General features: G+C 38.4%; 1 protein-coding gene across 1 annotated transcript in view; it reads left to right on the top strand.

The window, feature by feature from the left end:
• CFTR (CF transmembrane conductance regulator) overlaps nucleotides 1-14,806 on the top strand; it is a 240,217-nt gene extending 225,411 nt beyond the window's left edge. The window contains exons 25-27 of the mRNA XM_073573354.1: nucleotides 1,950-2,122; nucleotides 2,219-2,324; nucleotides 10,979-14,806. Of these exons, the coding sequence (XP_073429455.1) occupies nucleotides 1,950-2,122; nucleotides 2,219-2,324; nucleotides 10,979-11,185 (486 nt within the window). The 3' untranslated portion in view covers nucleotides 11,186-14,806. The remainder of the gene's footprint in view (nucleotides 1-1,949; nucleotides 2,123-2,218; nucleotides 2,325-10,978) is intronic.
• Nucleotides 14,807-15,480: the final 674 nt, after the last annotated feature.

Raw genomic sequence — 15,480 nt, forward strand, 5'->3', positions numbered from 1 at the left:
TTCCACTTAAACAGTCTAGTGCAGTTTATTATGCCTTCATAAACCGCTGAAGAACATGTTACACGTCACATGCTTCCACATAGTCCATCACAATCCTTGGTACACGGCTTAACACGCTGTCACTAAACACGCTGGTCCTCTTTGTCCAGTTACCATGGGTGACTGCACGCTGAACAGTTCATTAATGTCCATAGAACACAATGGGCACCAACAGTCATATCCCCATGTCTGGAGTTACCTCGCAGGAGCTCCTGCTCCAGATGCAGACTCTTTGGTAGGCCTTTTAGGGAAGCTGCCGAACTGGGATCACCATCCCGGACAACGCCTTGCTCACCAGGCCACCTTACAGTCCAGATCCACAGACGGACGTCACTGACTCTGCAAACACACGTGCCCTGTCTGTGTGCTATTCAGGATGTCCGTCCCCACTTTGGAACCGTCCAACACACAGACCTCACCGGGTACTATTCAGGGATCCAACCCTCCTCCCAGGGTCTCTCAACACACCGGCCACCAGGTCCAGGGCGTCAGCGGGTGCTATTCAGGACGTCCGTCCCCTCCCGAAACCGTCCAACATTCACGCCGCACCAGGTCCAAGGTCGCAGCATGTGCCTCAGGGATCCGATCCTTCTCCCAGAATCTCCCAACACTGACCCTCCAGGACCTTGCACCCTGAACCACTCAGGTACACACTCTCTCTCATGTGACCAGGCCTCAGGCACATTATAATAATAATAATAAATAATCTTTATTTTTATATAGCGCTAACATATTCCGCAGCGCTTTACAGTTTGCACACATTTTCATCACTGTCCCCGATGAGGCTCACAATCTAAATTCCCTATCAGTATGTCTTTAGAGTGTGGGAGGAAACCGGAGTACCCGGAGGAAACCCACGCAAACACGGGGAGAACATACAAACTCCTTGCAGATGTTGTCCTTGGTGGGATTCGAACCCAGGACCCCAGCGCTGCAAGGCTGCAGCGCTAACCACTGAGCCACCGTGCTGCCCTATATGGTACATAACCACACCCACAGATGAAGTATGGATCACATGGTCATGACCTCACTACAGGTCCTATTGCACACACAGCCACACACATACAGGCTTTACTTTGGGCGTTCAGACACACACCCCTGGGTGTGTTTGTAGGTGACTGGTCCCACCCATCTCATCAAGTCACCTGGAAGCTTCCCTGATACACAGCAACAAATATCAGCAGTATATCTCTGCTGATTAATACATATCCCAGCTTCCATCTCAGGGCACCCACCCCTGTGATACATATCGGCCATTTATAATCCTGCTGCTCACCATTTTCCCATCATAACAAAGGGAATGCCTGCATGCATGTTCTGGGCAGTCCATACAGCGCCCCCTAGCTGTCACAGGGGTCACTGCATCACAATACTTTTCCAGGAGGAATAAAAAGGGAACATCACAATACAGAGTTCTAAGAAAAATGTTATTTTATGGTAAATACAGGTATTTGTTTGCTAAAACAAAAGTATTAGAAGAACTATACATGGACATGACCCTCCCGCTACATGCGCATACAATTTTAATGTGCTTATTAGTGAACTCTGTGATGTCCTCAGTTTAGATTGTCAAGAAAATGGTTCAAATGACTCAAAAAGTGACAACTTTGGGTTTGACGTATGCGTCAGCACCTTGGGTATCTTCCCTATTATCATGAGCTGCCTTACAATGCACAGATTGAGGCTGAGACATGGTGTAAAGTACAGTTGCCCACAAGAACCAATTATATAACTTATTTCATTTTATAAATTTCACTGAAGAAATGGAGTCTGGAGCCAGAATGGTTGGCAGAGGAATCCCGAGACTGCTTGATAGGAGTGAAAAGAGGAACTTAAAAAGTTTTTAAAAAGTTTTTAAAAAAAACAAAACACACACCTATTCCAGCAAATGTGTTTCATCTGTTTTGCAGGTTGGCCTGAAGTCAATCATTGAGCAGTTTCCAGGTCAATTGGACTTTGTGCTTCTGGACGGTGGATGTGTTCTAAGTCATGGTCACAAACAGTTGGTGTGTTTGGCCCGATCTGTTCTTAGCAAAGCCAAGATTCTTCTGCTGGATGAACCGAGTGCTCACTTAGACCCAATGTAAGTTTTTACAATATCGCCAATATGATTACACTTCATGGAATTTCCATTTTTATTAATTCCATTACCAATAAATTTATCTTGATTTTTTTACAGAACTTTTCAGATCATTAGGAAGACTCTGAAGCACGCGTTTGCAAATTGTACTGTCATCTTGTCTGAACACAGGCTAGAAGCCATGCTCGAATGTCAGTTCTTCCTGGTAGGTTGTCCATATGTTTTATTAACACAACAACTGACAGTGCCAACATGATGACAAGACTGTCAGGCAAATATTTAAAATGTATTGGGATCATATCACAGATCAACAAATGGTAGTAATCAATTCTTTCCTCCTCATACAGCTAATGCCAGGGTATCCTACAGAAATACCTAAGCCTCTTGTAGATCAAAGTTCCCTTGTCCCTTTCTCATGTTTCTTAGATTTCTAAATTAATTGTCCCTATTTACCCCTAATTCTAGTGTTGTGAGTGGCATTTTAAAGCTGTGGCATCCATCTGTTGAGAAATATGGTCTAACTCTACTACTCTACAAAACAGGAAAGAAGTAGGAGAAACGTTTTGAAGTCAGATTCTGTGCAAATAATTTTCCAAATGCCCCATTACCGACCTCCCAAAAAAATGAAACTTGCAGCACAAAATGCAGTTCTGTAGTTAGACTTTCCTTCATCTGGGTCACCTGAGGTAAAAGGTTTAATATACTGACCTAACTCTGTAGTTAAATAATCTAACCTCAGCAAAGTCGCACCCCCACCCCATTAGCTATATCCCTGCAATAAGTAAGGTGGCTACGTACAGCTCTGGAAAAAATTAAGAGACCACCACATCAAAACCCTGTCATGGGCAGCCAATTCTCCAGACCTGAACCCCATTGAAAACCTCTGGAATGTAATAAAGAGGATGATGGATAGTCACAAGCCATCAAACAAAGAAGAACTGCATAAATTTTTGCGCCACAAGCAGTGTGAAAGACTGGTGGCAAGCATGCCAAGATGCATGAAAGCTGTTTTTAAAAATCATGGTTGTTCCACAAAATATTGATTGCAGAACTCTTCCTGAGTTAAAACATTAGTATTGTTGTTTCTAAATGATTATGAACTTGTTTTATTAGCATTATTTGAGGTCTGAAAGCACTGTTTTTGTCTTTTTTTTTATTTTGACCATTTTTCTGTGTCAGAAAAAAAATACAAAATGTATTGCTTGGAAATTTGGTGACATGTCAGAAGCTTATAGACTAAAAGAACAATTTACATTTTACTCAAAAATATACCTATAAAGAGAAAAATCAGACAAACTGAACATTTGAAAGTGGTCTCTTAATTTTTGCCAGAGCTGTATATACAACTTTTGTAAAATTAAACTGATATTTTGTAAATATGGGATTCCTACATCATTTTTCTTGCAAACTCATTGATGTTCCAGGTCTTATTAATGCACCTCACACATTGTAATGCACTGACTTAATTAAAAATATTTACTGGACTGGTGCACTGAAATCCCAGTGTGAGTTCCTTGTAGTCTAGTACAATCCATACACCAAACATCAGATTAAATCAGCGCTGCTTAATCATTTATTAGCTGAGAAAGTGAGCCATTGTTCTGCGATCCCAAAGGTCAATGTGCCATTGCTTTTTGAACACAATAGTTACCTTTTAGCAAAACCGCAATGGATATAGCATTAGTATATTTTTTATTAGCATATATCTTATTATTACTAGTACTATATATTAGCATGTATAAAAACATGAGCGAAGCTCCAAAAAAACGATAGAAGGTCCACACATATCATAAAATATGAATTTATTAATATACTTCATTACATAACAACAAGTAAATAATAAGGACAGATAGGGATACAGGGCCGTGTAGTGTCACAACCATACCAAATGGGCACAGCAGCAAAGGGGCTGGAAAATGGAAAGCCGAGCAAGTGTGATAAGTTAATGGTATCTCAGTATATACAAATCACCAAGGCCCTCAATTAAATATAATTGGCAAATATGGCACACATTCCCATAATAGTGCAAATGTACCATGAATGGCACCACAACTATAATAAAAATCCAATTTCAATATACCTGGGGGCAACTCCCAGCGGCTTCCAGAGTCCAAGCACCCACCCCGACGCGCGTTTCGGATGGTTAATCCTTCATCATTTTTTATTATAGTTGTGGTGCCATTCATGGTACATTTGCACTATTATGGGAATGTGTGCCATATTTGCCAATTATATTTAATTGAGGGCCTTGGTGATTTGTATATACTGAGATACCATTAACTTATCACCCTTGCTCGGCTTTCCATTTTCCAGCCCCTTTGCTGCTGTGCCCATTTGGTATGGTTGTGACACTACACGGCCCTGTATCCCTATCTGTCCTTATTATTTACTTGTTGTTATGTAATGAAGTATATTAATAAATTCATATTTTATGATATTATGTGTGGACCTTCTATCGTTTTTTTGGAGCTTCGCTCATGTTTTTCTTCGTCTCAGTATGCGATAGGTCGTATTATCCTAATTTGTCTTCCCTGTATATTGCTTCACTATGTTTGATGGGATGACATTTTGTCATTAGCATGCTATTAATATTAGCATGTATCTAGGATAGTTGCAGCATGTTATATATATATATATATATATATATATATATATGTATACAGCTCTGGCAAAAATTAAGACACTACTGCAAAATTTTCAGTTTTTCTGATTTTTCTCTTTAGAGGTATATTTTTGAGTAAAATGTAAATTGCTCTTTTATTCTATAAACTACTGACAACATGTCTTTGAATTTCCAAGCACTAAATTTTGTATTTATTTTCAGAAAATGAGAAATGGTCAAAATAACAAAAAAATGCAGTGCTTGCAAACCTCAAGTAATGCTAAGAAAAGAAGTTCATAATCATTTAGAAACAACAATACTAATGTTTTAACTCAGGAAGAGTTCAGAAATCAGTATTGTGTGGAACAACCATGATTTTTAATCACAGAATCATGCGTCTTGACATGCTTTCCATTAGTCTTTCACACTGTTTTTGGGTGAACTTATGCCAGTCATGGTACAAAAATTTAGGAAAGTACTTCTTTGTTTGATGGCTTGTGATTATCCATCTTCATCTTGATTACATTCCAGAGGTTTTCAATGGGTTCAGGTCTGGAGATTTGGCTGGCCATGACAGGGATTTGATGTGATGGTCCTTCATCCACACATTAATTTACCTAGCTGTGTGGCATGGCGCATTGTCCTGCTGGAAAAAAACAGTCTTCAGAGTTGAGGAATATTGCCTGAGCAGAAGGAATCAACTGTTTTTTCCAGGATAACCTTGTGTGCAGGTTGATTCATACGTCGTTCGCAAAGATTAACCTGACCAATTCCAGCCTTGCAGAAGCATCCCCAGATCATCACCTATCCTCCACCAAATTTCACAGTGGGTGCAAGATACTGTGTCTTGTACGCCTCTCCAGGTCTCCGTCTAACCATTAGATGACCAGGTGTTGGGCAAAGCTGAAAATTATACTCATCAGAGAAGATTACCTTACTCCAGTCCTCTATGGTCCAATCCCTATGGTCTTTGGCAAACTTCAGCCTGGCTCTCCTTTGCTTCTCATTGATGAAAGGCTTTTTTCTAGCTTTACCTGTCTTGAGCCCTGCATCTAGGAGCCTGTTACGAACTGTTCTTGCTGTGCACTTCACCCCACTGCCATTTGCCATTCATTTTGTAGGTCACTTGATGTCAACCTGAGGTTGCTGAGTGACATTCGAATAAGAAGATGGTCATCCCAGTCAGTGGAGAGCTGTTTTTGCCCTCTGCCGGTCTGTAGCTTTGTTGTCCCCAATGTCTGCTGCTTGACCTTGTTGTAATGGACTGCCGTCTTAGAAATTTTAAGGATGGAGGCAACATGACGCTTACTGTATCCCTCTGCTAGTAAAGCCAGAATTGACCCCTTCTTTTCCTCACTCAAGACTAATCTTTTCAACTCCTTTGGCATGGTTAAAAGTTATTTTTTCATTCCTATTACTTTTGGGATATTACTAGCACTTGTTTTGCCAGCCAGCTTGTCCTATTTCAAGAAAATTGTGAACACCACAGCAGGGTTTTTTATACTTTCCTTCGTTAAATAAGATTTGGTTCCGGTGATCACCTGGAATGGCTGTTAGATATGTAGAGAAGCTGATTTTTATAAAACTGTGCAGTGGTCTCTTAATTTTTGCCAGATTATATATATATATATATATATATATATATATATATATATATATACATGCATATATATACACACACACCGATTTTATAGACAGTTTCAAGTTCTTATGATTATTTAATTGTTAACATGGGCATTTTAATCTGTTGTCATTGTGTGGGAGTAGGCAGCAGGAATATGGCTTAAAAACAGGACTTATTTCTCCTGACCTCTCTAATTTAGTACATGCTTGCATTATCCATGAAATAGCAATGTTGAAGCATCTTTTCTCATATCTCTACATTTTGCCATTTCTCCGAAATATTAATAAATTAATAGCTGCAGTCATGTGTGAACATATTCTAAAATTGTCCAATTAGTGTTAACCGTGTCAGAGTGTGTAGTGCAGGCGTCCCCAAACTGTGGCTCAGAAGCACATGTCTCTCGCTGGCCCATGTTGTGTGGCTGTCCCCTGTCCCCAAGCTTGGTGTGTTAGCACCAGATATAAGCAAACAAATATGAAGAGAAATCCCTCATATGGTGACTTTTATGAATAGCCCTACACAGAATAGCAGTTCTAGATGTGTGTATACTGGTGGGGAGGGTATGATAGGATAATATTACCGAGTTAGAGGGGTTCTTGAAGCTGGATGCGATAGTGTGGTGAATGTACTTGATGCAAGAATACCAAAGTAGGTATAGTGGGAACTCCTGAAAGTTGTCATCATATTGGCACTGTGGGACTCTTTGTGTCACTATCGCATAAGTGTGAGGGATCCCTCTGAATCATAGAATCATAGAATCATAGAATCGTAGAGTTGGAAGGGACCTCCTGGGCCATCTGGTCCAACCCCCTGCTCAAAGCAGGATTCGCTAAATCATCCCAGTCAGATGTCTGTCCAGTCTCTGTTTGAAGACTTCCATTGAAGGAGAACTCACCACTTCTCGTGGCAGCCTGTTCCACTCATTGATCACTCTAACTGTCAAAAAGTTTTTTCTAATATCTAATCTGTGTCTCCTCCCATTCAGTTTCATCCCATTGCTTCTAGTCTTTCCTCGTGCAAATGAGAATAAAGTTGATCCTTCTAAAATGTGACAGCCCTTTAGATATTTGTAGACAGCTATTAAGTCTCCTCTCAGTCTTCTCTTTTGCAAACTAAACATTCCCAAATCCTGCAACCTTTCCTCATAAGACAGGGTTTGCAGACCGGTCACCATTCTGGTCGCTCTTTTCTGAACTTGCTCCAGTTTGTTGATGTCTTTTTTAAAATGTGGTGCCCAAAACTGGACACAATATTCCAGATGAGGTCTGACCAAAGAGGAGTAGAGGGAAATAATGACTTCACGTGATCTAGACTGTATGCTTCTGTTAATACATCCTAGAATTGCATTTGCCTTTTTTGCTGCTGCATCACACTGTTGACTCATATTCAGTCTGTGATCTATTAGTATACCCAAGTCTTTTTCACATGTTCTGTCACTTAGCCCTATTCCTCCCATTTTATATCTGCTTTTTTCATTTTTATTGCCCAGATGTAGTACTTTGCATTTCTCCCTGTTAAAAACCATTCTGTTAGTTGCTGCCCACTTCTCCAGTTTATTTAAATCTTTTTGAATCCTCTCTCTCTCTTCTCTAGTATTAGCTATCCCTCCTAGCTTTGTGTCATCAGCAAATTTAATCAGTTTACCCTCAATTCCTTCATCTAAATCGTTGATAAATATGTTGAACAATACAGGGCCCAGGACAGAGCCCTGTGGTACCCCACTTGAGACATTCTTCCAACTGGATGTGCAGCCATTTACGACCACTCTTTGGGTCCGATCACTAAGCCAGTTATGAATCCACCTAACAGTTGCCTTGTCCATTCCATACTTAGTCATTTTTTCAATAAGGATTGTATGAGAGACTTTGTCAAATGCTTTGCTGAAGTCAAGATATACTATATCTACAGCATTTCCTTGATCCACCCAATCAGTGATACCATCATAGAAGGAAATTAAGTTAGTCTGACATGACTTATTAGTTACAAACCCATGCTGACTCTGTTTAATCACTTCTTTCTTATCCAGGTATTGACATACATGTTGTTTAATAATTTGTTCAAAGATCTTTCCTGGTATAGAAGTCAGACTCACCGGCCTATAGTTGCCTGGGTCCACCTTCTTCCCCTTTTTGAAGATAGGAACAACATTTGCTCTTCTCCAGTCTTCTGGCACTTCTCCTGTTCTCCAAGAATTTTCAAAGATTATGGAGAGGGGTTCAAAAATTTCTTCTGCTATCTCCTTCAGTACTCTTGGGTGTAATTCATCTGGACCTGGAGACTTGAATTCATTTAGGTTAGCTAAGTGTTTCCTCACTATCTTTCTGTTTATAGATATCCTGGATTCTTCTATTCCCTTAATAGGACAGTGAATAACAGTTGATGTTACATTTCCTTTCTGAGAGAAAACAGATGCAAAATAGGAATTTAAATGTTCAGCCTTCTCAACATCCTGTCTTACCATTTCATCATTTTCATCCTGTAAAAATCCTATAGCATCTTTGACTTTTCTTTTACTTTTGACATATCCCCAAAATCCTTTAATATTGCTTTTGACATCTCTTGCAAGCCTCAATTCATTTTCAGCTTTAGATAATCTGATTTGTGCCCTGCAGGTTCTGCAGACAGCATTATATTCTTCTTTAGATATGCCTCCCTCTTTCCATTTTATAAACATTTTTTTCTTCCTTTTTAGCATGTGCTTAAGTTCTGTGTTCATCCATCCTGGTTTCCTTAAATGCTTCCTATTCTTCCCTCTTTTCGGAATTGTTAACAACTGTGCTTTGAGAATTTCATTTTTCAAGATTTCCCATCCTTCCTGGACATTTTTGTCTTTAAGGATATCCAGCCATTGGATCCCTCCAATTCTCTTTCTGAATCCCTTAAAATCTGCCTTTCTGAAATCTAACCTTGACGTCTGAGTCTTCACAGGTCTTCCGCCTCTAGTTATCCAAAATTCTAAAATAGCATGGTCGCTACCACCTAGGGTCCCAGCCACTTTTACCTCCTCAACCATTTCCTCCCTGTTTATAAGGATTAGATCCAAGGTAGCAGTTCCCCTTGTTTTCTCCCTTACCTTTTGGAAGATAAAGTTGTCAGCAAGAGAGGATAAGAATTTCCTTGACCTGTTAGTTTTGCCTGAGAGAGATTCCCAACAAATGTCTGGATAGTTGAAATCTCCCATGACAACTATGTCATATTTTTTGGAGAACTTGGCCATTTGATGCATAAAGAGTTCATCCATATCTTCAGCTTGCACAGGCGGCCTGTAGTAAATGCCTACAATGGTGTCCTTTCCATTGTTCTGTCCTTGTATTCTTACCCAAACAGTTTCCACAGAACTCCCAGTCTCTGAAGCTTCAATCTCTGTGCAGATATACGCGTTTCTAACATACAATGCGACACCCCCTCCTCGTTTATCAAGTCTGTTTCTTGCAAATAAGTTGTATCCTTCTAGTCTTGTATTCCAATCATGTGTATTGTCCCACCAAGTTTCAGTGATTCCAATGACATCATATTTATTTTCCTGTGTTAGTAGTTCCAATTCTCCTTGTTTGTTGCCCATGCTTTGTGCATTAGTATAGAAACATTTTAGTTTGTGATTGGTTTCTCTTTCTCCAATATTTTTATTAATTAGATTCTTTCATCTTTGTTCTTCCTTTCCACTTCTAATAGCAGAGTTCTCAATAGCATTTGGCAGGTGTATGGCTTTTTCTGGTCTTTTGCTTCCCTTCCCATGTTGTTCTAGTTTAAAGCTCTCCTTACAAGTGTAGCAAGGCGACTTCCAAATACATGCTTTCCAGTCTTCGTAAGGTGCACCCCATCTCTAGCAAGTAGTCCATCGTATAAGTAGTTCACTCCGTGATCCAGAAATCCAAATCGTTGCTGACGGCACCATCGACGTAGCCAGTTGTTCACCTGCAGAATCTTATTCCACCTCCTTGTTCCTTGGCCATCCACTGGGAGGATGGAAGAGAAGACCACCTGCGCTCCCAGTTCTTTCACTTTCTTGCCTAAGTCTTGCATGCCGCTTTAAAAGTAAGAAAGGTTGGGGACAGCTGTTGTAGGGACACACCTGTTTGACTCGTGGGATGGCATCATCCAGTTGTCAATGTTTTCATAAATATCCTAGCGCAATAACAAAGGAAATGCACAACACTGAGTAATAAGAGATACTCCAGAACCTTTATATCATGGAGAGCATCAATAAACTAAAAAGAAAACAATTAACTTTCGTTATTAAATGAAAGGAACAAACCTAATAGGGAGGGAGAGTTAGGGTAGGGCTACATGGTGACTTTAACGGCTATTCTGTGAGGCCAAAGATCGCTAGGTGTTGCTCCTACATCACAGCTCAATGCAAGTCAATGGGATTGGATTGCCACTCTGAGGATACTGCAACCATGACAAGCAAGTCACAAAAAATCCAATGCGGTTTGACCTTTAGCGACTTTATTATTGCAGTTACAGTTATTTTCAAGGTTGTATTGTGAACAAATTTACTTGTATCTCTCTGTGATGTACCTGTGACACCTAGCGATCTTTGGCCATGCAGCCAAAATTGAGATGTAGCCCCACCAACATCATAATATTTCTTCAAGTGTTTAAAAAATCTCTCCAAATCCTTTAATTTTAGGTGATAGAAGAAAACACAGTGCGACAATATGATTCCATACAGAAACTCATGAATGAGAAGAGTTTCTTCAAACAGGCGATGAGTCACTCTGATCGCTTGAAACTGTTTCCCTTACACCGGCGGAACTCCAGTAAGAGAAAGTCCAGACCCAAAATCACTGCTCTACAAGAAGAAACAGAAGAAGAGGCACAAGAGACAAGATTGTGATCAAGCACAATACCGAATCTCTCCAACAACATTTATCTTTCTGTGTAAGACATACCAGGTGCCAAGAAGAACAGAAAATGTAACATTCTTGATAGCATTCGTTAAATCATAGCTTGGAGAGACTTTCCTAATGAGCATTCGAAATTCACTTGCGCCAAAGTAGTTTGTAGTCTGTTGCTATGTAGAAACTGAGGGAATTTTGAGAAAGCAGAGATATACTCCACGTTTTTATTTCAAGTGATTTCCAGTGAAACCTCTTTGAGGCTATCGGCCAAAATTTCATTGAAAAGTGGTCTTCTGGTGGAAGGTCATCTTCTTAAAGAAGATGGTTGGTAATCAGAGCATATAGTGAAACTGACAATCTGTTACAGAAAATCTAGCCGGGATGAGGGAGTGGTATTCTCATAGAGGTGGTCTTCATGGGAATTTCACTGTAATAGTCATGCTTGGTGCTTAATACATTCCGGTATACTCGTACACAGCATTACAGTCACCTTTACCCAGGTGAGAAGTTATAACAGTTCACATACAATACTGCATGTTCATTATCTATTGTAAGTTGTCCATCTCTCCGTGTCACTTCTACGAACTAACAATGGCTAACCACATGTCTGTGAGCTGGTAGGATATGAGATATTTTAGTGTTTTCTACTTACTATGTATTTTCTTTTTTTGAATTTACTCCTTATAAAAGAGAAATAAATTTTTAGTAAAGTTGTCACAGCAATATTGCTTCAGGTTTCACTATTGAGTTATTGAATAACATTGTGTTTTTTGTTTTTTCTCACTTTTGGCTGCCATATTTTTGTAGCTTTGGAGATATTTTAATATTTTTGCAGAATATTTTTAGCATTTTTTTTATTAGTATGTTCAAAAGTATCAAATGCCAACATCGGCTGTATATAGATGCCTAGAAGATAATACTATAGCATTTCATTAGCATCATCAATTTAGTTTTTATTTTTTATTTCATGTAGCACATATTTGAAACTATTTATTTCCCATGTAAAAGAAAAAAAAACTAGATTAGAAATTTGTGGTATTTAAAACTCTCAGCATATTGTAGCTTGAAAATCTAACATTTCTAGTTCCACTAGAGACATATCCTGTATATATTTATAGGCTGTATTTAAATTAGTTTGATATGAAGTGAGATAAGGCATTAAAAATGAGATAATAATCAGAGCCACTAATGTTACCACTACTGAAAACAGTACAGAACAAGAAAAACTGACAGTAGAGACGTAGTAAAAAAAAACCTGTAAGGACATACTCTGTTGGAGGCCATTATTTTCTCCCTTCTTTCTATTCGTGAAGCTTTTCCATTACTTTATGCACATTTTTTTAAGTGGGAGAATAATAATTACTTTAAACTAAAAATGAAGAGCTTAATGTATAATTACACTTTATATTTAGCCAACATTTTCACATGATATCTGGTAAAGCTTCACACACGCCTGTCAAAATCTTGGTAGCCTGTTTGGAAATACTGAAGCCAATTTGTATGTAGCTGAATAAAAATCTGACTGACCCTAAGGATATGCTCACACTGCGTGTTTTTCTAACCATTTTTTGAGTCGGTTCTGAAAAAAAAGTATGAAAAAGCACAAAATGGACAAAAGAATTGATTAAGTAATTTCTATGGGAAAACAACTTGCTGTTTATATGTTTAGGCTTTTGAACATTTTTTTAAAACTTCAGGCCTTCAAAGACACCAAGCATTTAAAAGAAATAACATGTACTGGTGTTTTCGGTTGACAGGATGCTCAATACTTTTCAATAGAAGTCAATAGGAAGGCTAAGAAGATGTGTCGGTGTCTTTGCTTCCAAAAATGCTGGCATCCATTGTTTAATGGATTAAAAATAAAACGCCTGGAAAATACCTGGCAAAAGATGTCCAAAAAATTCTGAAAAACAGTGTTCCCCAACTCCAGTCCTCATGTGCCACCAACTGGTCATATTTTCAGGATTTCCTTAGTATCGCCCAGGTGATGGAATTCTTTCTTGTGCAGGTACCTCAATTCTCACCTGGGCAATTGTAAGGAAATCCTGAAAACATGACCCGTTGGTGGCTCTTGAGGACTGGAGTTGGGGAACAGTGATGAAAAACAAACCGTATAAAACCTCTGGCAGAAAAAAAAAGTGTTAAAAACACATAGGAAAAAACTAAAAAGAATGCTTCAGGTTTACAAAACTTATGAAAAAAGGAGCAATTCTTGAAGCTTGTTTTCTTGAAAAACACATGTTTTTGACTGTTGGAAAAAGATGCAGTGAGAACACGTCCTATGACATATATCCAGTGATTCACTTCCAAGTGCCTTCCGGATCTCCTGACTTGTCTATTTTAGTAAATGATCGAATCGTTTTTTTTTAGAACTCTTCGCTATGCCATTTCTTTGTTATTCCGATTAGAAGGTCATATATACATTTCTATATATATATATAAATATATACGGTGTATAGAAAGGGGAGCTGTCTCTAGTATTATGTAGGTAGACAGGTTTAGGTAAAAAATAACAGTGATGAGGTTGCAGCTCATTGAAGTTGTGACTTAGCAGATACTGGTAACGTCCTGTGATTGAATGAGGCAGAGCGTACTGTACGTCAGGATCTAAAAGGCACTAGGAAACCTTCCTTCTAAGGTCGGAGTCACACTTGCGAGTGCAATGCGACAAGTTGCGCGAGTCTCTTTTATCAATACCCGTCACTGCCGCCAGCACTCCGGAGCAGAGTGTGCGGCTGCATGTATTTCTATGTTTGACCCCGGCCTAATACAGCATGCTCTTTCCTCATGACTTTTAAACTTTTTAAAATAGATAAAATATATATATATATATATATATATATATATATATATATATATGCCACAAATATGCCCTCTAAGGTGAGGAATACACGTGATCACTTATGTGATCCTAGGCCTATCGATAAAACCCAACCATACCACAATAAATGTCCTAGTGAGCATGTGACATCTTCCATACAATAAAAATCCTCTGCTACCAAAAGATAAATTTAAATGGTTTTAGAAGTTTTAATAATATAGTCTGCAAAAATTTAATTTTTAACATTGCTTATTTATTTTTAACAGGCAATTGCACTTTGTAAATTACAAATATGCAAAAGTTCACACTATAAATATATATAAATATGTATGGATATATACATTTATATATATTGTTTTATATATATATATATACTACAGTTTTGCAGTTTGCAATACATTTTCTCTGTGATTGAGTATTTATTTCATTTTTTTAAATGTTTCTTAATATATTTAAATGATTAAAATAGTGCACTATGTCAAATATTAGATTTCTATATAAGTGAAACGTGTTCTATTCAAATTATGCTATGATTTAGCACAATTTTAAGTTTTATTTTGTGCATTTTTCTTCATTTATATTAGAATTAAAAACCTTCATTTTAATTAGATAGCTCATTTGATATTATTACAATTGTAACTACTGCCAAATTACCATACTCTTCAGTTTGCCAATGATGGAAATATATGATCTATTCAGTCAACACACTGCCTATAAAGATTGTTATTTTAGATGTATATTTGATATTTATGGACATTTCAAAGCATTGTGTTAATAAAGAGACATTTACTTTGTGCACCCTTGTAATGATTGCCTTTGTAGCGGTCGTCCTTCAATTTTGAAGTTAGAACACAATTTTAGTAGTTATAAAAAATTGTGAGGTCGAGAAACAAAGGAATATATATCACTTTCAGAAAATATACAGGTGCATCTCACAAAATTAGAATATTATCAAAAAGTTAATTTATTTCAGTTCTTCAATACAAAAAGTGAAACGCATACAGTTAGGGCCATATACTGTATATTTGGACAGAGACATTTTTCTAATTTTGGTTCTAGACATTACCACAATGAATTTTAATCAAAACAATTCAGATGCAGTTGAAGTTCAGACTTTCAGCTTTCATTTGAGGGTATCCACATTAATATTGGATGAAGGGTTTAGGAGTTTCAGCTCCTTAACATGTGCCACCCTGTTTTTTAAGGCAACCAAATGTAATTGAACAATTGACTCCAAGGCTATTTCATGGACAGCTGACCGCATTGATGAAAGAAGGAGCAAGTGCTCCTCCTATCATCCCCCTGTCAGCGTCTGACGTCACCGATGCCAACACTGACAGTGGGCACGATGACGTCAGTACTCGGCGCCTGCAGTCGGAGATGAGCGTGAGCAGTGCAGGAACCAGGAGGAAGGGAGATGAGTATTTAGTTTATGGGGGGGTGCATTATACTACAGAGGGTGGCTATGGG

The sequence above is a fragment of the Dendrobates tinctorius genome, unplaced genomic scaffold (genome assembly GCF_039654945.1).
Source record: "Dendrobates tinctorius isolate UK_male_01 unplaced genomic scaffold, ASM3965494v1 ptg000035l, whole genome shotgun sequence".
Classification (NCBI taxonomy): Eukaryota; Metazoa; Chordata; class Amphibia; order Anura; family Dendrobatidae; genus Dendrobates; species Dendrobates tinctorius.